We start from the raw sequence: 23,539 nt of genomic DNA, 5'->3' as shown, positions 1-23,539 counted from the left end.
TGGCCAAAGAGCACGACAATGAAAGTATCTCAAATGCTTTTAATGCAAGCAGAAAAGGTTCAGCAGTCGTCGTTGGGTGCATTTGCAATGTGTGTTTGTCAGGTACTGAGAGGCTCAGTTTGACGGAAGTAGACGTATTTTCCCACATCACTTCCCAAATCAACGATATTGTCAATACAGCACGTCACCTCCTCTTTCTCTCCGACCGCTTGTTCCACAGAGAAATGATGATTCAACCAGTTACTACCAACACAAAGAAGACGATAAGAACATCAGAAAACATGCTTATATGCAACCTTTGGGTAATTGTTCACCTTCACTAGGAGATTTGACTTTACTAATATTAATACGTGATAGTGCAAGTGAATCATTTTCTTTGTAAAGGGCTTTTCATGTACGTCTCAAAGTTGCTCGTTTGTTATAGCTCTGTGCCATTTCGATTAAGGCAGGGGAATATGTTAGGTGCAATTATTTAGCCTGGGTTTTAATCGAAGGCTGGCTATTTGTACTAAAGGGCACGTGGCGAGTGAGGTGAACTAGCCGGAGCGAATGTTGACAGCTTCTAATATGGCCTGCCCGGACCATTTGACAAACTAGAAACAGAGGAGATCAATAGCCCCTCTCCCTTAAAAGGTGAAGCAATACCCCCTCCCCCCACCCTAAAACAAGGACATATTCACATTAGCCCCTTCTAGCCCATTCTACCTAACTTCTTACTTGTACCTTTTAAAGATCAGGATCATAACTTCAATCCCCTTGACCTTTCACTGTGAGATACTTCTGCAGGTTTTTATTAGTTGGCCCCGGTCTTATGGTTGACACCTGACCTTTTCCACCTCCGGAGAATCCTCTCTTGTTTTTATCTTGTTCTCTGGCAGTGTAGTCTTGCGCTACAAAACACATATGATTTGTTTCATCAATAGTTTTTCATATGAAAACAGATTGGAGAGACTACAAATGCCTTTGGCATTATTTTCATTGGCCACATGTTCAGTATCATTTCACATCTACACTAAACAAAAATATAAATTCAACATTTAAAGTGTTGGTCCCATGTTCCATGAGCTGAAATAAAAGATCCCAGATATTTTCTATATGCACAAAAAGCTTATTTCTCTAAAATGTACAAATTAGTTTACATAGTGAGCATTTCTCCTTTGCCAAGATAATCCATCCACCTGACAGGTGTGGCACATCAATAAGCTGATTAAACAGCATTATCATTACACAGGTGCACCTTGTGCTTGGGACAATAAAAGGCCACTCTAAAATGTGCAGTTTTGTCACACAACACATAGAAGTCTCAAGATTTGAGGGAGCGTGCAATTGGCATGCTGGCTGCAGGAATGTCCACCAGAGCTGTCCAACCGGCCTTACATCTGCAGACCACATGTATGGCGTTGTGTGGGTGAGCGGTTTGCTGATGTCAATGTTGTGAACAGAGTGCCCCATGGTGGCATTGGGGTTATGGTGTGGTCAGGCATAAGCTACGGACAATGAGCACAATTGCATTTGATCGATGGCACTTTGAATGCAAAGAGCAACCGTGACGAGATCCTGAGGCCCATTGTCGTGCCATTCATCCGCCGCCTTCACCTCCTGTTTCAGCATGATAATGCATGGACCCATGTTGCAAGGATCTGTACAACTGAAAATGTCCCAGTTCTTCCATGGCCTGCATACTCAGACATGTCACCCGTTGAGCATGTTTGGGCATGTTTGGGATGCTCTGGATCAACGTGTACGACAGCGTGTTCCAGTTACCACCAATATCTAGCAACTTCGCACAGCCATTGAAGAGGAGTGGGACAACATTCGACAGGCCATAATCAACAGCCTGATCAACTCTATGCAAAGGAGCTTTATCGCTCGTCAAGAGGAAAATGGTGGTCACAGTGGTCTCAGTGGATTTCAGTTATCACTAAGTGTGTTTTATTTTGCTGTACAGGAGGAAAACTCAGCATTGGCCATGGAGAATGAGAGCCAGAGGGAGCAGTATGAGCACTGTCTGGATGAGGTGAGTAGTCCACGCCTCACTCTATTCACTCAGCCCGCAACTCCGTGAGGGAAATCTATTTTTTCACCACACTAATGATAGCCTACATCTCAGGAACGAGTGTTATTTCTTCCCTGTTCTGTCCTATTCCGTGATTTATTATGAGTTGTATACTTTCCTATTTACCTTTAGCGACTTTCTTTAAGATCTTACTGATCAAACATGTTACAAATACTGCACTATTTTCCAGTATCCTTCTCTACCTTTACCGACTTTCTTTTGAGATTTTTCTCAATTTACAATTTTCATGCTCTCAAATTCCATCAATGCAATTCCAAAGTAATTCCTCTCCAGAAGGAAATGTGATTATGGAGGAAGAGGTACTTGGCGTTCCGAAGGCGAACTGTGTTGTGGGAGAAGCTGGGTAAATGGTGGCCTGAGGGAGCAGGATGACAGCAATTAATGAGCTTGTTGGCTAGGACCGCACGCTGAGTCGCCCTGAGGGAAGGCTGGAGGCCCGCGGGTGCCAGAAGGGACAGACTGGTCTAATACACTGTGGTGCCAGCTACTGGGGCTCATATGACCTGAGATCTGGGCTCTGGTGCCAGAGGGAGTGGGGGTGGGGAGGGGGGAAACGTAGATTGATGGTGGGACAGAGAAAGCGAGAGAATGAAAGAAAGAAAAGGATAAAGAAAGAGGGAGGAAGAGAGAGAGATAACAGGAGAGTTAACAATACTTTAGTTGTGTTTTTAACAGTCCAACAATGGCATGCAATTGCATTGCAATGCTCCAAGCATATTGTATGAAACTCCACACCGTGCTGCAGCCTTGGAGGCTAATGCCTGGGGTGAGCCCAGACCAAATGCCTTTTCCACTTCCGTGACCTCAAAAAGCCAGGGCTGTGCTGCTCTGTTGTCTGGTCTGGTGTTGTGTTGCCCTCTGTAGTCGCTCAAGATGGGAGCTAGCTCACTAATGAGCATGTTGTGATGCGGGAAATCTCCACAGCTCTAACAACTCTGCCGATGGGCTCAGGGCGTTTGGAAACTGTAGAGAACGCTGGGCTTGTTTAGTAGTGATACATTTTTTAAATAAAAAGAAAGATTGTGGATTATTATCTCTACATAAGCAGAGTGGTGGCTGTTTGGTATGCTATTTGTGCTGGCCACTCACGTTAGTTTTTAAAATTATATATTTTATATATATATATATATTTTCTTCCCACTTAGTGAATGTGCAAATCGCATGCTATTGAAAGGCTGGTAAAAGGAGTTATGCCACATTTGGCAATGCATCAGATGTAAGGGACTGTTATGCCGTACTTCATGTAGTATGACTTGAACTATGAATGCTCTATAAAACCTTTATGAGTTGTTTTATTTATCAGTTGTTGTCATTTAGATTCTAACTTGAAGATCATTAAATATTCTTTGAGTTAGTGCCCTTCAGTTTTACAGGAGCAGCTCTGTATCCCTCCCCACAGGGCTCCATCACTTCGTCATATTTACTCCATCTCCCCTTATTCAATAGAAGGAGAGAGGACACCTCTGCGAAAAAAAAGCCAGTGCGTGCTTACAGTGAATTAACGAGTAATCAATGGGCTGTAATCAGAGTCGGAGTCGATGGGGCTTTGCGGTCTAAACTCGGAAGAGTGGTAGGGGTGTGAGGCGCTCTGCGGGCGAAGCCCAGGCACAACAGTACTTTAGCCCTCCACTTCTTCTCTCCGATTGCCCGCTGTGTTGCAAATGACACCCTATTTCCTATATAGTGTGCTCCTTTTGACCAGGGCCCATAGGGTCAAGTAGTGCAGTATATAAGGGATAGGGTGCCATTCAGGACACAACCCCCTACTGTCCAAGCCACTATATCAGCCCTGACACTGCTGTCAATACAGGATCAACAGAAGACAATTAAACATCATGAAGACATGCAGTGCGTCTGGCTCCAATCTGTTCTGCTTCGCCGGGCCGCTACTGGCCTTCTCTGCCACCCTGCGTCAGATTTATGATGATTGGGCCCCTTAGGAATCAACACACTCCTCCAAGGAAAGGCATACGGGGGGACAATGCTGTAATGTATTGGGACGTTGTGTTCACTAAAGCCTGTAATCATTTTGATAGGCGGTCGGTGGAACTTGTGTATTAAATGTCGTTGGAGGAATAGGGGAAGTGAGAGAGTGCAGCGTCGGCATGCACAGGGCAGGGGCAGTTTAGAGTTGAGGTCGTGGGTCAACTGGAGACATTTTCTTTCTTTCTTTCACACTCATTTTTTCTCACCCATAACAGCCACCATATTATGGTCAGTCACTAAACAGCTTGCATAAAAGGTTTGGATAATTCTTGTTTCTTTTTTTCACTCTGTTTTAGGTTGCCAATCAAGTTGTGCAGGCACTACTCACCCAAAAGGTAGGAGACTGGTTTCCATAGCAACTGTGTTATCAAAAGGTCTCAGAATTATACTATTATTAGATCCAATGATGTTGTTAGACATGTATGCAATACAGTAGCTCAAAACTTAATCTTACCATTCACTTTTTTTTTTAAGACACCTCATTATCTCGTGTTAACTAACCACCTTTTATGGTGTCCATATTAGGACAGTCACATCACTGAAGGTTCACACCTCTGTCTGTAATAACTCTCTCTCTGTTGTTTTTCCCCATGCAGGATCTAAGGGAGGAGTGTCTGAAGTTGCGGACCAGAGTGTTTGACCTGGAGCAACAAAACCGGACCATGAGTGTCCTCTTCCAGCAGCGAGTCCGACCCGCATCAGACCTGCTCCTGCAGGTAGGGACCTGTCCACTCATCTAGTCCCAGAACTACTGTAGAACCTCATTGTCCCAGAACCACTATAAAACCTCATTGTCCCGGAACCACTATAGAACCTCATTGTCCCAGAACCACTATAGAACCGCATTATCCCGTAACCACCATAGAACCTCATTGTCCCGGAACCACTATAAAACCTAATTGTGCCGGAACCACTGTAGAACCTCATTGTCCCAGAACCACTATAGAACCTCATTGTCCCAGAACCACTATAGAACCTCATTGTCCCAGAACCACTATAGAACCTCATTGTCCCAGAACCACTATAGAACCTCATTGTCCCAGAACCACTATAGAACCTCATTGTCCCAGAACCACTATAGAACCTCATTGTCCCGGAACCACTGTAGAACCTCATTGTCCCAGAACCACAATAGAACATCATTGTCCCAGAACCACAATAGAACTTCATTACCCCAGAACCACTATATCACCTCATTGTCCCAGAACCACAATAGAACCTCACAGAGCAAATATTGACCATTACTCAGGGGTGCCTGACTGATGGAGTTAAAATAGCATTTCACTGCTATTAGTTTCTTGTATTCAATATTGTTGAAGACAACAGTGTGGGTGTAAGGACGACTGTTCCAGTAGCATATTTTCTCACTTCAAACTTCTGAAGAGCAGCGATATTAGATCATCCATCTTTTTGTGATGGCGATGTGATCCTGAGTCCAGGGTCTGTGATATCATCATTGCTAAAAAACTATGTGCTCATGAACCATCCAGCCTCCACGGAGCTACGGGGCTCAGATAAGATCATTTGAGAAAGTACCGAGACTCGCGTCATCCATCCTGGGTTCTCTCGGGGGACGGTAAACCTCTCAACCAAATTACCTCTAGCGCACCAGACCCTGTGGCACGTAACACAGACATAGATGCTAGAGAGAGGGGAGGGTATGTGTGTGTGTGTGTGTGTGCGCGCGCGTGTGTATGTAGTCTGCCGTGGGTAGGAATGCACACTTACTGTAACTCAGAAATCATTTACTCCAGTCACTGCAGAGAGAGACAGAGAGAGAAATATTGACAACCATGTCTGCTATAAAATGGCCGCATGGATTTTCCTTAATCTGATTTGCAGCTATGGCCGTCCAGCTCTCGTTACCTTACCTCCTCTCAGAGTGGTGGGTGGAGGCTCTCAGACTGCCACAGGGTAAAGCAGGGAGGTGTGAGAGGGAGCTCAGGGGGATGGGGGTACAGAGGGCCTACAGACGAATAATGAGACGCCTACTGGTCTTAATGAGAACATGTGGCTCAGAAAGGATGGATGAGAGGAGCTCAGGGGAGAGCTGAGTGCAGATACTATGCAAGTCAACACACCCAGGTACAGAAACAAAGAAAGTTATAGTTGAAGAATAACTTATTTTATTTTATTTTAATGTTGACAAAATCAGCCTCCAGCACACTGGTATTGTTGAATAGTCCACAAACCATTTTAATGGATCTCGTTTAAGCAATGTTTCGATCAATAGACCATCACGGCTTGTTCAGGTGTTGACAAAATTCGAAAGGATTATAAATGAAAATTGCAAAGGGAGCTGACCACAATACTTTATCTACCCCAAGTTCAGGGGAGAGTATGCCCTCTGTCAGTCGCCCTCTGCTAGCAACTGATATGGACATATGGATAATTGAAAGTCACAGTTCACATTGTCCAGTGAAGGGTCCAATCGTCTCAACAGATTGAGCGAAGCTGTGGATGCACTATTTTTGTCCCAACTAAACCAGGGCAGGGTTAAAGTGAAATGTGTAATTGTTTATTATCTATTTGTAACTATTTAATAATATTTCGATTTAATAAACCAATATGTATGTTCTGGTTATATCCTACAAGAGTAAATGTTTGCATATTCAGTCTGTTCAGTAGAGCATTTGTGTTCAGTATACAACGTGATCAACAAGACATTGACGAGAGCAATATACCGTAAATCTATTTGCTTGTGTAGCAGGAACCTCTGTCCCTGCCCCAAATGGCATCCTATTCCCTATATAGTGCACTACTTTTTACCAGAACGGTCAAAAGAAGTGCACTATGTAGAAAATAGGGTACCATTTGGGACATATACCCTGGCTTTTCACAAGGGAATATGTCGGGAATGAGGATTTGTAGCAAGACATTTTTTTTCAGCGGTGAGAAAGTGAGATTTTATTGTGAAGGAGGCGGGAGAGATTTTAAAGATTTATGTCCAACCGGTGTCTGCCAGCGCATTTTAAACAACAAGAAAATAATTGACACTTGTGTAAGCGATAGCTAAATCATACGTTATAGGATGCTCTTTCGTATTTTCACATGGATTCCTCAAACGGTCAGTCATTTTATTGAAAAGCTCATGATTCTTTCATGGTTGTGGTTTTGTCGATATGTTTCAGGTTGTAAACCTTGTTTCTATTCCTGGGATTAGTTTCTCTATAAAAGGTGGCTGTGACAATGATGACTAGTAATACAAGTGCTGAAAGAGTATATGATTGATTGATTGATTGATTGAGTCAATTAAAACATGGGTTTGAAATCAGTTCCCCTGCTAGTTATTGTGGATCATTTCTCTTGAAGTAGCCTAATATTTTGCCCTCTAAAATGGCTGCAGGTAAACCTTCTGTTTTTATTCATATTTATTTAGATTTTTTATTTCACCTTTTATTTAACTAGGCAAGTTAGTGGTTTGCATGAATTACCTTTATACCATAACCTACCATCAAATAGTAATTAGCGACAGTAGAGCTTGACATATTAATATTTCCTTTCAGTCAGAGGGTGGCAGGTGTTTGGCCATTTTTTATCACCCGCATTGGCATTTCATTTCTACTGTTCTGGGAGTCGGTAATTAAATGTGTTGTTGGCCCCCGGGGCCATCTTGAATTTCCCTGATAACGAATCACTGCTCTCCATTGAGATTGTGATTAGGAATACTGGGAATATGCTTGACCTGCTGTCGCCTCATGTAATGTGGCATTTCACACGCTGCAAAGCTCTGTTTGCTGCAGTTCGGCCAGGTGCTTAGTAAGGTGTGTAAGTAGCGAATAATAATTCCCTCCTTCCACTTATACAGCCTTATCAAAAGTGACAGGCGAGTGGTAATTGAGTTGTCAATTATCCGTAAAAGTAAGTCCTGGTTGCCGTGGAAACTTCCCAGGCACCTCCGACAGGACCTAGTAGCTACACAGTACCATTCAGTCATTTTTGCCTTCTGAATTTTGATGGGCTTTTGCACTATGGTTCCCCTCAAAGTGTTGTCTTTGCTGGAGTTTTGTTAACTGGACTGCCTGCACAGTATTCCTATTCTGGTTCATGTCTCAGTGGAGTACGAGAGCCATGTTCTGTCTTAGCTTAGCCAATTCCCTGCTATACGTTACCTGTATCCTCTGACTAAGGGAAGACCAAGCCGTGAGTGCAGAATTAAACGTAGTTAAGGAAATAGGTTGTAACAGAGAAGGTGAGCTCCCTCAGTGCGCCTCCGTCCTTGGCTAGATCACACTTCCACCCGGTCAGGTACAGTGAGGTTAGCCCTAAGAGACACAGAGATGGGGGAGCTGTCCGCCCCCATGTCGCCCCCCCCTCTCCCCACCCTTCCCCATCGGAGACCTTGTGACACTATTGACTGAATCATTGATGACTGTGCTGAGGAGGTGTAATCCTGCACCCCTACGATAACATCAGCCCCCCTTCTCTTCTCCTGACACTCAGCCACTCCCATCCCCCTGTGTGGACAGCCTATACCCTGGAGAGGAGCGATAGGGCTTCAGAGAGGACTACATTTCTATTACCGGCTTTATGGTGAGAGAGACGCCATCTGGCATGTTAAGTCCACTGTAAAGGACAACCTGGACTGAGTCAGCTACAGGGGAAGAATTCTCATCCACATGTCAACTTTAGGTCATAATGGCAAGTTAAGCGGTATTAAAGAAAATACTTGGTTTAGTACAAGCTGCAGTAGGTATATTTTGCCTTCGTTAATTCACAGTTATGTACATGACATGAATATGATATTCAAATTCAACTACAAATAAGCAGAACGTGTTTTAAAACCTTTTTTTCATTTTAATTACTGTCACTTACCTTTAATTCTCAGTATTAAGTCTTTGCCTAAATGTGTCAGCAATAAACAATAATATATTTAATATAAACATTTGATTATGCCTAACAAACTAATTTAAAACTATTCAGCATCAAATGTGCATGAACTGTGTAAAATAATGATTAAATCAAATTGATTAGAGGCTCAACATGCCGTTTATGTGCTGTACTTCATTCCCATTGAATCCAGTTGAAACAGCTTCTATCATTATTTCTATATTTCAAAAGTTAACTCACAACGGAGAACAAGAGAGCACATTGCGTCAAATCCTTTTCCACATCCCCATCGATCACAACCACCCTGGACCAAATTGACTTGGGCCAAGTTATAAAATTATGGAGCATTCCACCGAGATGGCCTCAAGGTTCATCATTTCCAGAAAATAGTCAAACTAGCCTATCTGCTGTGAAAGAGTATTGATGCCATGTCCTTCCAGGTCCCTGCTAGCACACAATATGCTGTACAGTACTAGAGAACAAGACGAGATGTAACGAGAGCATTACATGGTCACCATTTATGAGAATAAAATTTATACTGTCAAAATTGAGTATGTTAATTTAAACAATTTAAACAATGTTTTCTCCAGTTGCTGCAGATATACAGCACTGCACGATGGATCGAGCAAATTTCAACTCAATTGAAATTTCACACACAAACACAGTTTTTATTCTTCAAACTTCATGGGGACATAAAATGTATTTCCATTCAGAATCCTATTTAACCCTTAACCCTTACCCTAATTGTAACCCTGACTCTAAACCTAAGCTTAAAATAACCTTTGTCCTCATTGGGACGTGGGTAATGTACCCACGAGGGAGAACTTTCCTCCTTTTACTATCCTTGTGGGAACTTAATGGGATTTTAGATCCCCGCAAGGTTAGAAGAACCAACCCACACAAACACATGCACATGAAAATACAAACCAATTACTTTTACAAAAACCCATTGGAAATCAATATGATTTAATCCATTGGAATGTTGCCATTATAGCCCTTCATCGTTTAGATGGTCTGCAGGATAGAGTCCCCTTAAACTCAGTCTAAATGGGGCTGAGATTACGGAAAGAAAAACAAGAGGGAGGATTAATTTGGCACTCTCGGGAGATAAAGGGATCATCTAAATGTGATTTAATTCAGATCTCCAGTTTACATCCATGTTCCCTTTAAACTAGTTCCAATTTGCTCTAATTTGCACAGATAAATGCATCTACAATTAACTTGGAACTATTTCTATCCATTCTCTGTGTTTCGCAGAGGGTGGCTCACACACAAGCAAGCCTTTGCAGCTTTTCCAACTTGATCGATACGAATGCGATGCGTTGAGACTCGATGTCATGTCAACCAAAACGAATGTGCTCGTATGTCCTTGGAAGTGTTTCTTTAGCCTAAGGGACAGCATATGTTGAAGATACATGTATTAGCTGGCGTTCTACTACTGAAGCCTCACTTCACATTGCATGACGTGTATTACACTAGTGCAGCAGCCATCACAAATGTTATATAACAGATTGAGCCTTATAAGGAAGTAGACCTGTAGATACCTGGTCTATACTGCCCTACCAAGCAAAAAGGCAGTAACAGCTCATTTGGTCGAAAATGAGTTAATGGCATTTTTGCTACATTAAATACATGTGGACAAGTATTCTGCCTCTGTTGGGTTTTGGAGAAAATGGGGGTGATGTTAGCAGTAACTGTATAAAGTTACTGTGAAACCAAGGTAGATAAAAGCAATTTTTCTCAGTTCCACGCTATGAGCAGTTACTGCCTTTTTGCTTGGTAGGGCAGTATATCTTTCTGGTGGTTTTGGTTAGTTGCTTTCAGTGAGATTGTGACTATTGATCCTCTGACAGTAGTCCATGGATGTTTTGAACACAATGCTCAAGTGGCCATTGTCAATGCCCAGGGCTGGGTTTATGAAACAAAGGACTAGGATTGTTATCCCTCTCATCATGAAGACATTTTTTCTTGGAGATTAAAAAGAAAACTGGTTACAAGGGGCTGTCACCCCAAGTAAAATGAATATGGCTTCCAGGAATATGGTTTCCACCATAGATATAAATACAATGCAATAGTGTATCTATCTCTATGGCTTTCACACTGCGTTTGCAGGAAGGCTTGTTAGCTCAAAGCCTCCGGGACCCCAGGGCTCGGCCAGTGTGTTGATCACTAGCACTGAGACTGATTTTATTGCAAGCTTTTCGACTTATTGTCTGTCTCTCTGTTTCTTTGTTGGATCAGTAGTGAGCCGGTGTCTTCATTCCAAAGGCTATTTTCGGAAGGTCACCTCCTTACTGTAGCTCTGTCCCTGATACTCAGTGTAACGGTAGACAGCACATACAAACTCTAGAATGTCGAAATCTCGCATCGGAACCTCACACTTAAACAGGTGGTAACATGGATGTTTGTATGAAACAATGGATATTGTGATACTATGGTTTGGGCTTGGGCAAGGAGTTTGAGATCAGGGCTTCCTGAATGACACAGCTGTGTCGCAGGGAGTTTACGAGGTGTGAAACTATTGTTTAATAAACATGTGTCCTCTGTGATTTAGTAGAGGAGTAGCTTTATACTCAAGGAGCCTTCTGGGTAGTCTGAAATGTAGAGCAGAGATGTTGTGAGGTAGAAATTGCATTTCTATGGTTGTACTAAGAAATGGAGTAAACACATATTAGGTTAGGCCTGTCATATTGTATACTCTCTCCCTGTCTTTTTTATTCAGATATACTTTATTTATGTTAAAGACTATAGATGGATTTAAGCTAATATACTGTACACTAAAAGTTCCTCGAGGTGAATCTCATCGCTGCAACACCGGCAGTGTGAGATTCTTCTGGCGGTCATGTTCATCTAGAGTGGGGCGTACACAGCACGGGAAGGAAAGTTAGTGCAGTGTACATGAATCTGGCAATTGTATTTCATTATCGAGATGGAGAAATTAAAATAGATATGAGCGCAGCAGAAAATATCCTCCCTCGACGAGTATTAAAGTTGCCTTTCGAGGGGAATGTGGCATAAATGGAGTGTTTTTGTTGCAGCACGTTTGCCGTTTAAGTAGATCCGAGCACAGGGAACCTGGCAGTAATTAGGTTGGAGGATTAATATGTGAAAATGTAGTTGGTTTTGTATCCTTCCCCTGTGAACGGAAACCAAAGAAAATAATGGATCACAAAATAGAGTTTGAATATGAATACAAAAATCAAAGGAATCCCTCGCTCCCCAATGCAATTATTTCCCATTCACATGAATTATTCTTAACAGATGACATTAATGGCATTTATTCCAATACAATTGAAGAGTGCCCTGCATAGATCTCAGTGGGGGGAGAAAGAGGTTTACTTTCAAGTCCTGGGAAAGTGCGGCTGAACCTTTTTGAGACCTGCTCAAATGTGATTTTTTTGGGGGGTTTTCGTTGTGAGATTTGAATGAAAATTATTCATATTTGTTGGTAGACTTTCTATTGTATATTCATTAATCTACTACTGGAAAGATTTGATTGATACAGAACACCAATGAGAAATGCAAAATAGCATGCAATATAATATAGTTATTTGATTGTCACATTATTCTGTTCAGTTGAATGTGTTAAATGCCTTCTCTATGTAGTTGATATATTTCTGTATGTAGTAGAGACATTCAGTAAGACCTTGTGCTTTCTTGTCCTTTCAGAAACTCCACTCTCGGATCATGGATTTGTCTGCCTCTGATCTCCTCCTGGAGCCGGAGAGGAGCAAAAGCTTCCTGCTATCCAGGAACACTGACTCTCCACCTCATGTACGATTGATGGAAAACAAACCAATGGCATGTTCTTTTCCCGCGAGCCTCACCCATATGTATTGTCCAGGCATCAGAACTGACGTACAGCCCAGAGAAATCATTAGGGAGGATTAAAATACCAGATCTAACTATTATGGGGGTTTGATCCGCTGTTCTCTGCAAGCCGAGTTGGCAGTATCACATTCGCAAAGGTATAAATCCTTGTCATATTACCAGACGACCATCGATTGAGGCTCGTCTTCAGTAAAAATGAGTCTGCGGGATAGTGTAGTAGATTAGTCATGTTATACATTATGTATTAAGGTCTTAAAATGAATTCACTCTGGTCTTGTGTCCTTTTACTCTGTTAGGACCCAACCTGATAAACCAATGTGGCAAAAAATTAAGTGAAAAATTGATAGTGTAATAATGTTGAAATCTGATAATGTATTTTTGTGTTTGCGACAAGATAATGAGTTTGGGGAAAGAAGCCGCGAAAATGTGATATACAGATTTCCTGGGCCAATTAGTTTGCTTCCTATTATCTCTCCGACTGAACAGTTGATTAGAATTCTGAATCGACATTTGTTTGGACAGAATTGTGGAATAGGACTGATGCAGAAAACATCTGTTGGGGAGATTGCTTCTGAAAGTATGATGGATCATTTGCATCTCACTGGCTAATTATAGAGTTTGAAGCAGTAGCTATCGTAACACTTTACAAGAAAAAAACCCAGAAAGGCTCACACATAAAATATCAGCCACTGGTAGTCTAACTTAAAACAGTCAACAGGTATGCAAAATATACTTTTTTTTTTGCATTAATGTACAAAGAAAAAAAGCGATGTGTGTTTGGATAGCCTTGTAAAATGCACCAGTGATTCAATATTGCATAGTCATAGATTCCCAGCCATATTCTTACCTTTTGACATAATTACCATCTCATATGACCCTGTGAAGCTCTCTGTGACACTCGCCAACCCACTCACCCCCGTTCACCCCTGCCACCTGTCCTCCAGCTGTTCCCTTATCTCCCTGGGTAATTAGCTTTCACTGGAGCCCATCAGCTGTCACCCCTAGCTCATAACCCAAACCATGCTCCACCCCTGGCATCAGCCATGTGTCTGTGTCCCAGACTAGATTTGAAGCCACTCAAGACACAAACACTGGAGGGTGATGGGGAAAGCCTTTCAGTTAAAATACAATATAACATGCTGCATGGGTCCAGACCCAACTCTATCATTTCTAGACTGAAAAGCTGAAATAAGGCTTGTTAATCAGTGTTTTTGTAGCGTTTTCCTGCATCTATCATAATTGCCTTAATCCCCATTATCCCAACTCATGAATGTATGTGGCACTAAAACATGACTAATGGTGTCTTTGGAATCCGTCCTGCAGGATGTCCAACTGAACGGAAAGGCGGGACTTCCTGTGGCCAAGTGTCTGAGCCAGCTGAGTCTGACGGTGCAAGCGCCAGTCTACCCACGCAGCAGCTGTAGCAGCAGTGAGCTGTCCCTGTCTAGCGCCTGCAGTGAATACTCCAGTGGCTCTTATACCTGGAACGACGGACGCTCCTGTGGGAAAATGGTACGATGACCAGACCAACCTCTCCTCACTCTGTCTCTCTGTGTGTTTGTCTCGGTCTCTCTAAATTTTTCTTTGTCTCTGTCTCTCTCATTTATGAACATTATCAATGTGGTGTTTCAAACAGCTTTAAAAAAAAGAATCAAAGTAACACATAGCTGAACACTACCGGTCAAAAGTTTTAGATCACCTACTCATACAAGGCTTTTCTTTCTTTGTACTATTTTCTACATAGTGAAGACATCAAAACTATGAAATAACACATGGAATCATGTAGTATCCAAAAAAGTGTTAATAAACAAATCTAAATATATTTTTGATTTTAGATTCTAGAAAGTAGCCACCCTTTGCCTTGATGACAGCTTTGCACACTTTTTAAAATATTTTTAAAATGGTTTATTTTTTTATTTTTTTAAATTTTTTTTGTAATATGAGGGGTGGATCAGCTTAATATTGCGGAAAGATTGTTGCTTCCATCAATGTCATTGTCTGCATCACTTCCAATCCCCCATATATATTTTTTTGTAATATCCATATACATACCTATATAGACATACATATGTTTTTTTTAATATACCTTTATTATTCCCCTCAAACCCTACCACCCTTCCCCCAATTGGAGTAAACTAATAAACAATATGACTTAGGCTTCTACCTTCAGTATATACATCTTATACACATTTTACAGACACTATCTATTTTACAATGGTTATATTTTGTTTGTTTTTAGTCCTTCCTCTATTTCTGATGTCCATCCAGTTTGATTTAACAGTGCTATTTCACAACATTTCTGAACCTATATACATTTTATAGACCCTGTATGTTTTACATTGGTTATCTTGTTATTAGTCCCACCCTTCAGCTCCATTCAACCCCTCCCATCTATCTCTCAACATCATCCATTTTGGATTTCTATTTGCCATACATTTTTCAACTGTGCTGTGATGCTTGACAAAAGTACCTTCCTATTCTCATAGCTTCTACAGATTGTAAAGTAAAAATAAACATTTTTGCAAAGATAATTATTATATGATTGATTGATTGACTATGGCTTTTCAAATCACCCAGTATTTCTATCTGCAGCGTTAGTTCTAGGCAAATGTTGAAATTCTTCAGCCATTCCTGAACCTGTGACCAAAAACGAGCTACACATGGATAATACCAAAATAAATGATCTAATGACTGCCTCCTCACAGCAAGATCTGCAGAGCTGGGAAGATTGTATCACCCATATATATAACATTCTATTGGTTGCAAGAATTTTGTATTGTAATTTAAATTGAAAAATTGAACGTTTTGAATCCGGCGTTGTTTTGCTTATCAATTCATAAACCGTGTGCCATGGAATGGGTACATCGAAATTCTCTTCCCAACTATTTTTCAATTTATATGGCACAGCTGTCCGTTTTTTGGTCCTTAAATTAAATTGGTATATGTTTTTATTTAACCATTTATGATCTTTAATACAGGGCCGACATACTTTCCTTACTTTTTTCACCTTCTGCTGGCCTCTTCCATTTTTGTGGTAATGCTGCAATTAGTTGGTTGTAATTTTGGGTAGAGCAGACATTTCCATATGTCTGTGTTGGCTGCATGTGTGACATAACTCCACCAGTCCTATTTATGATATTCACAAAAAGTATACCTTTCTTTGAATTTATATATCTCGTCGAAAAATATGTTTTTTTTAATCAATTAGTATGTTTGAGTTTAACCACAATATCTGTCTTTTCATGTGGATTAAACTGAAATTGCAACAAACTTTCTAAGGCTTGTTTAAAAAAATAACGATATTTTGGAGATTATTTCCTTTTCAAACAACCGAAAGTGAGCAGGTGTAATCTGAATAAAGGGGAAAAGGCCATTCTTGAACATAGGATGAGACATTCCTACCAATTTACTAGAGAACCAGTTTGGAGGTCTAATGCTTTAATAGCTTTGCACACTCTTGGCATTCTCTCAACCAGCTTCACCTGGAATGTAATTTCAATAGTCTTGAAGGAGTTCCCACATATGCTGAGCACTTATTGGCTGCTTTTCCTTCAAACTGCAGTCCGACTCATCCCAATCCATCTCAATTTGGTTGAGTTGAGGTCAGGGGATTGTGGAGGCTAGGTCATCTGATGCAGCACTACATTACTCTACTTTTTGGTAAAATAACCCTTACACAGCCTGGAGGTCTGTTGGGTCATTGTCCTGTTGAAAAACAAAATGACAGTCCCACTTAGCCCAAACCAGATGGGATGGTGTATCGCTGCAGAATGCTGTGGTAGCCATGCTTGTTACATGTGCTTTGAATTCTAAATAAATCACTGACAGTGTCACCAGCAAAACACCCCCACACTATAACACCTCCTCATCCTTACTTTATGGTGGGAAATACAAATGCGGAGATCATCCCTTCATCCACACAGCGTCTCACAAAGACACGGCGGTTGGAACCTAAAATCTCCAATTTGGACTCCAGACCAAAGGACAGATTTCCACTGGTCTTATGTCCATTGCTCGTGTTTCTTGGCCCAAGCAAGTCTTCTCTTCTTATTGGTGTCCTTTAGCAGTGTTTTCTTTGCAGCAATTCGAACATGAAGGCCTGATTCATACATTCTCCTCTGAACAGTCGATGTTGAGATGTGTCTGTTACTTGAACTCTGCGAAGCATTTATTTGTGAAGCATTTCCGAGGCTGGTAACTCTAATGAACTTATCCTCTGCAGCAGAGGTAACTTTGTGTCTTCCATTCCTGTGGCGGTCCTCATGAGAGCCAGTTTCATCATAGCGCTTGGTGGCTTTTGCGACTGCACTTGAAGAAACTTTCAAAGTTCTTAAAATGTTCCATACTGACTTTTTTTATTCCACACACACTACAGCGTGCCGTGTAAAGGCACTGGGACGAAGACCAAACAAACACGTAACAAAAACACAGGGTTGAAACCCAAACAAAAGAGCAAGGAGTACCTCAAATAAATAACACACGCGCGCAATGATTAACATATGGGACGAGACCCGTAATCATCTGCGCAATCCACAATGGCACGAAAGCCAAAACACACAGCACAGGTACTCACACTCACCAACGTACATTGTAACAATAATCGACAGGACACTGGTAAACCAAGGGCACACTTATACAATTACTAAACACTGGGAATAGGGGCCAGGTGTGCATAATGACAGTTCCGGAGGAATCCGTGACAGATAGAAATTCCACAAATTAACTTTTAAGAAGACACACCTGTAAATTGAAATGCATTCCAGGTGACTACCTCATGAAATTGGTTGAGAGAATGCCAAGAGTGTGCAAAGCTGTCATCGTGGAAAAGGGTGGATGCTTTGAAGACTCTCAAATATAAAATATATTTTGGTTAACACTTTTTTGTTTACTACAGGATATGTGTTATTTCATAGTTTTAGTGTTTTTTATCAAAGCATTAAATATTTAGCTTGAGCTATAACCCAAAGTGCTTAGTTTCTCCATTAGACCATTTGAAAGGGAGTAAAACAAATTGCAGACTGAATAACAGCTTAACAAAGTAATCATATGACTCAACAACCAACTCTGTTGTAGAGAATGAGAGTGGGCCATGGTCACAAATCCTCTGAGAAGAACTAAAGGTGCTTGAACACCCTTATATTCATGCTCGGATTGCTGTTACACAGCTCAATTTAGCTGAATTCTCGAATGACGTATCTGTGTGTCTGTCTCTCAATCTCCCACTGACCTCTCTGAGTTCTGTAATAACTTCTGTCTTTCTGTATTCCTCCTGCAGTCCTCTCTGACGTGGGAGAAGAGGCTGAGCCTGGGTTCCTCGGCCCCCGGGAACATCTGCGCCCCCCTGGAGGAGCAGCTCCCCACGAGGAGGAAAGAGAGCCACATCCTAGAAGGCCTGCGGAAGCTCCAGAGGAGAAAACCAAAAAGCTCCTCATCCTCCTGGGTCTCCAAGTCAGGCGACAAGGACTGCATGAACTCTAATGAGGGTATCTACTCTCTGGGGATTAAGAGTGGGAGCAAGGGAATCTCCAAGGCCACTTATGTGGGAAGGACCACTGTCCCAGGGGTGGGGGGCAAAAGCTTTGTGTACGACTCTGATGATGCGGACGACGAGTCGCTACATTCGGCGTACTGCAGACGAGACCGCGTCCCCAGTAAGGACGGAGGCTGGATGTACTTCAGGAAGCTGTCGCACAGCGTCTCGGACAGTGTGTGTAGCTGGGACGGGTTGAAGGACAGTGGCATAGTAGGGGATAGTAACTGCAGCATGGGTACGAAGCACCCACCCGGCTATAATTCCAAGGAGCGGCCAGAAAAACTCAAAAGCTTCATCAACAGTTTCCTCTCCGGGGGGCGGACCTCGGCTGTTCTAAACCCCTCCCTGTTGCACTTTGACATCAGCCCCACAGAGGCTGAATTCCCCCTCCACCTCTCAGACACCGACCCTGAGGATCTGCACTCTGAGGTCAGTGACCACCGGCTGCCTGTTAGCCGGACAGCTGAGCAACTGCAGAAGGACATCAAGAGGCTCTCAAGAGATGCTGACAAGCTGCTTCCCGTACAGTGGTTGAGGAGGGAACCTGGCCGAACTCAGTCTGCTGATGGAAGGCCCAGGCCCTTCAGCCCAATCAAGGAAAACAAGGGGGCTAAAACGCAGTCTGAGGAGAGTATCATGGCCATATTCGATGCTGACGGACAGCCCATTGAACTCAGTGCTCAGCAGTCCTCTGTTGGTGCTGGGGCTCGGAAAGAGATTCCTGGGAGGAAGGAGAATGGGGTTGCTGAGTATGCAGCACTGTCGCCTCATGATAGGCCCATTCATCATAAGGTAGGCAGCAAAGGCTGCAATAGCAGGGAGGGAAGCCCAGAGAGGCTGCAAACGTACGTAACGCCACTGAGGAAATTGATAAAGCCGCCTTCCAATCGATCCAACAAAGGCCACTCTGTCCCTCCCATGAACAATGCTTCCACCAGCCCCAAGGCCATCAGTTCAAAGATCCCCAGCAGCCGGGGGAAAGGATCTCCACTGAAGGTTTCCAAGGGCTCCACCACAGAAACAAGCAACAGTGGACCAACCTCCGGATTCACAGGTCAGGAGTCAAAGTCCCCTTCTTCTCCTCCGGTCAAGATGTCCAGGTTCATCAAAGCTCCAGGCTGCACTACAAGCCCCAAGGCAGTGAACAACAAGCTTCTTGGCAGGAATGACTGGACAAAGGGCTCCTCGTCTAGTGTTCCAACCGGCACCCCACACCTCCCAAGAAGGCATTTGGAACACGTGGACTACAGGGAACAGCCTACCAGAGACAGACACTGTGAAGCCAGCAGCAAAACCGAACTCAGGTCCCCGTCTCCTCCCCCGCCCCCTGGCCGCACCACCTCCTTACTTATAAGACCAAACTATGATGGGTCACCTCAAGCACTTAAACCAGGGGCTCAACCATCCATGCCTACAACTGTGAGGGGGCCACCCCCGAGTTACCACCCCCCGCCTGTACCAAATATGCAACATTCATTAACATCACCACCACCCTACAAGGGCCAAGATACCATAGACCTCGACGCAGGCTATGGTACCGCAATCGCACCTCAGAAACTGTTGGACAAATCGATCCAGCAGCACCCTGCTTCAAATAAGACCCCCTCTAAAGGCACTTCGAAATGGGTCCCCACAAAACTCTACCTCCCCTCAGCCTCAGGGCATGTGCATGAAAATGCACCTAAAAGCTCAAAGAATGTCCCTCCTCCCTTATACAACTCTCAAAGTGGCTCTTCGCTTCAAAGCACATTTACAAGTCAGAAAGGTACCAATGACAATAGGCATCCTATGTTGCATAAGACCTCTAGTAGTTTTCCTGTAACTCTGCAGGGCCACCCTCAGTGTCCAACAGAACCTCACAGTAGTATGAGTCAACCTCCCGAGGCAAATCTACCCGTCTCTGGAAATAGCCCTCAAAATTTCACTGAAAAAGCGTTAAAGACACGCATTCCTATGGGCTTCAAAGCATTTGTAAAATCGCCCCCCTCACTGCAGAAAGGCTCCACCACAATACCAGGAAAGCAAGAGAAGGAACACATCAACTTGTTCTCCAAAGAGACAGTGACTTCAAATGGTTTCGCATGTGACAGTTTTCAGGCAGTGTATGTTGATTCATTAGCCATGACTTCCATCACAGAGACTAAGGGTGAGGTCCAGTGCATAATTCTGGAAGAGGAGGGACACACCTCTGAGTTGGCAGAGCAGGGGGTTGGTGACAAGTCGGAATGTGACCGTAGACTGTTCAAGAGGTCCATATCTGTCACGACCAAACCTCACCTAAAGCCTGTCCTGGGGATGAACGGGGCGAAAGCTCGCAGCCAGAGTTTCAGCACGCACTACATGGAAAAACCCAACATCAGCGTGTTGGACGGACATGTGAAGATTCGAACGCAGATCATCACCAACTCTGGAGAGAGGGGGAACTCGTTAACAAGGCAGAGCTCATTTGTTGAGGGCATACAGATTAAACCCAGTAGCGGATCTGGGGAAAGTCCGGTCCGTTGCCCCAGCCACAGGCTGAGCCACTACGGAGGTATGACAGGCTCTAACAGCCACCAGGGTCTTCCGGAGAGAGCCTCCATATCGAGCTCCACTGGTGAAGGAACACAGAGCACTGCAAAGGAGGAGAGCGTCATGGCTCCACATCAGAAAGAAGTGCGTAGCTTGCCCCTCGCCGACCGGATCGGCTTGAAGAACTCCCGAAATCCCAAGAAGGTCGCATCTCATCCTCAGTTTGAGTCGCCGGCCTCTCCTGTCTATAGCCCGGAGGCTACAACAAAGGCTGGGAAAGTGCTCAGCCTCGGCAAACTAGACCTCGCGAAGAGCGTCAAAGTCCAGGCAGGCTGTTCCCAAGGGGCGGTCGAAAAGGGAGAGCAACCAGTGAGCCCCACAGTCTGCACCATCGAGGAGAAGGTCATGATGGGGATTGAGGAGAATATCCAGAAAGGTCAGGGTCAAGAGAGGGTAATAGCATCGGAAACCAAGCAGAAGACCGGCCCGTCTTTGGCCAACTGGTTTGGCCTGCGTAAAAGCAAGCTGCCAGCCTTGAATGGAAAGAAATCAGACGCCACCTCCCCAAAAGAGAAAGCTGAGAAAAAAGAGCTGAAGATTGGATCTGTGCTGGGAGGCAAACAGTTGAAATTGGACAAAAAGAAGGACAAGAAGAAAAACGACAGCCAGTTCGAAAAGAGTCCAGAGCTGACACTGTCAGAGAACAAGCTGAGCTCAATCATGGATCATTGCAATATTCATATGGGACAAATAGCCAATCAGATCCAGTGTTCTACAACCTACATTGGGAAAGACCAGTTCATGAAAGAGCTTCTTGCCAGGTTTGTATTACCGTAGTAACTTTCGTTAAAATAATATTTCAAGTACGTTTGCCTAATTAGACTTTGGTAAAAACCTCCCAAAAATTACAGTGAATTGATCAGGAAAAAGGCCACTCATTAGATATTGTCTCCTGTGATGCTGAAATGATTGCGGATTGTCCTTTTAACATTTCTCCAAGTGTTCATGCGGCTGTAAAATACAAGTCTTGCTACATTATGCATGCATGTAGAGGCAAAAACACACACAGCTAAACAACAGCAACACCAGCTGCCTCTTTGAATTATGATTCTACTTGAGTGAACATAAGCACTTCCTAGCCTGGAATCTAGAGACACGGTCAGCCCTGAGCTATCTTGGCTGGAAGAGTGTAGAATTACCACTCCTCCCATAAATGTATATAATACCTAAAATCTCAGCTGACAGATTTTATCAAGAGTAGTTACAAACATTTATCACTCGATGAGACTGGAGTCGGGAAGAGCCGTTAAAAAGAGGTTATTTCAGATCCTACGGTAGGGGGATATAGGCCCACCCACTGGCCCAGGCCCAGCCAATCAGAATTAGTTTCTCTAAAATGACATTGGAGGCGGCTTATGGTAGAGAAATTAACATTCAATTCTCTGGCAACAGCTCTGGTGGACATTCCTGCAGTCAACATGTCAATTGCATGCTCCCTCTAAACTTGAGACATCTGTGGAATGTTAGTGGCCTTTTATTGTCCCCAACACCTGTGTAATGCTCATGCTGTTTAATCAGCTTCTTGATATGCCACACCTGTCAGGTGGATGAATTAGCTTTGTAAAGGATAAATGCTCACAAACAAGGATGCAAACAAATTTGTGCACAAAATTGGATAGAAATGAGCTTTTTCTGCACATGTGCATTTCTGGGATTTTTTATTTCAGCTCATGAAAATTGGGACCAACATTTTACCTTTTGCGTTTATATTTTTGTTCAGTGTATATGAAGGCCATATTGAATGAGAACAATGGAATTTATCAGCCGCGATCTCTTTCCACCTGCACAGTTCATATGAAATCGGTTAAGCAGACAGACAGAAAATGAATCAAATCATGTTTCCTATACAGGAGTGTGAGGAAGGGCGACTCCATCGCTGAATCTCTCCCTGGCATCTCCATCCCCAAGACAAACAGCGATATGAGGGGAGATATGGAGATCTGCTCCGATACAGCTGTGAGTGAGCTAGGGGTCCTGTAATGAAACGTTGCTAGGCTTCTAGGATATTGCATGGATCTCTCACTCTACTGCGCCCTCTCTCTATTATCTGTCTATCTTTCCTCATAATCTCACCATTTTCTCACTCACATTTTCTCACCATTTCCTCTAACCTCAGTATCCACTTCCTCCATGCTCTCATGCTGGTCAGTTGTTTATTGGATTGTACATATACTCCATATCATTTACTGTTGCCATAACTTTTTCCATGTCGTATGTCTAGTTTGTGTACACACCTGCAAATTCCGCCAACCTTCACACAGACACACACACACACACACACACACACAATGAGAGCACACTAAAGCAGCTAAGCTACAGGACTGTTTTGCTAGCACAGACTGGAATATGTTCTGGGATTCCTCCAATGGCATTGAGGAGTACACCACATCTGCCATTGGCTTCATCAATAAGTGCATCGATGATGAAATCCCCACAGTGACCGTACGTACATACCCCAAGCAGAAGCCATGGATTACAGGCAGCATCCGCACTGAGCTAAAGGCTAGAGCTGCCGCTTTCAAGGAGCGGGACTCTACCCTGGAAGTGTATAGGAAATCCCGCTATGCACTCCGACGAACCATCAAACAGGCAAAGCATCAATACAGGACTAAGGTTGAGTCGTACTACACCTGCTCTGACCCTCGTCGGATGTGGCAAGGCCTGCAAACCATTACAGACTACAAAGGGAAGCACAGCCGAGAGCTGCCCAA

General features: G+C 43.3%; 1 protein-coding gene across 6 annotated transcripts in view; it reads left to right on the top strand.

Annotated features, from left to right (window-relative positions):
* LOC112255162 (nck-associated protein 5) overlaps nt 1–23,539 on the top strand; it is a 175,752-nt gene that overhangs the window by 124,233 nt on the left and 27,980 nt on the right. For all 6 annotated transcript variants that reach the window (XR_006083685.1, XM_042323988.1, XM_042323989.1 and 3 more), the window contains 7 exons: nt 1,949–2,017; nt 4,360–4,398; nt 4,660–4,779; nt 12,563–12,667; nt 14,048–14,236; nt 18,000–21,589; nt 22,679–22,784. Coding sequence is in view for 5 of the 6 variants with exons in the window: in XM_042323988.1 (XP_042179922.1) it covers nt 1,949–2,017; nt 4,360–4,398; nt 4,660–4,779; nt 12,563–12,667; nt 14,048–14,236; nt 18,000–21,589; nt 22,679–22,784 (4,218 nt within the window). In the remaining variant the exon portion in view is untranslated. The remainder of the gene's footprint in view (nt 1–1,948; nt 2,018–4,359; nt 4,399–4,659; nt 4,780–12,562; nt 12,668–14,047; nt 14,237–17,999; nt 21,590–22,678; nt 22,785–23,539) is intronic.

The sequence above is a fragment of the Oncorhynchus tshawytscha genome, linkage group LG07 (assembly GCF_018296145.1).
Source record: "Oncorhynchus tshawytscha isolate Ot180627B linkage group LG07, Otsh_v2.0, whole genome shotgun sequence".
Lineage (NCBI taxonomy): Eukaryota > Metazoa > Chordata > Actinopteri > Salmoniformes > Salmonidae > Oncorhynchus > Oncorhynchus tshawytscha.
The sequence above is the reverse complement of the archived record's forward strand: the minus strand, read 5'-3'. Positions and strand labels throughout refer to the sequence as shown.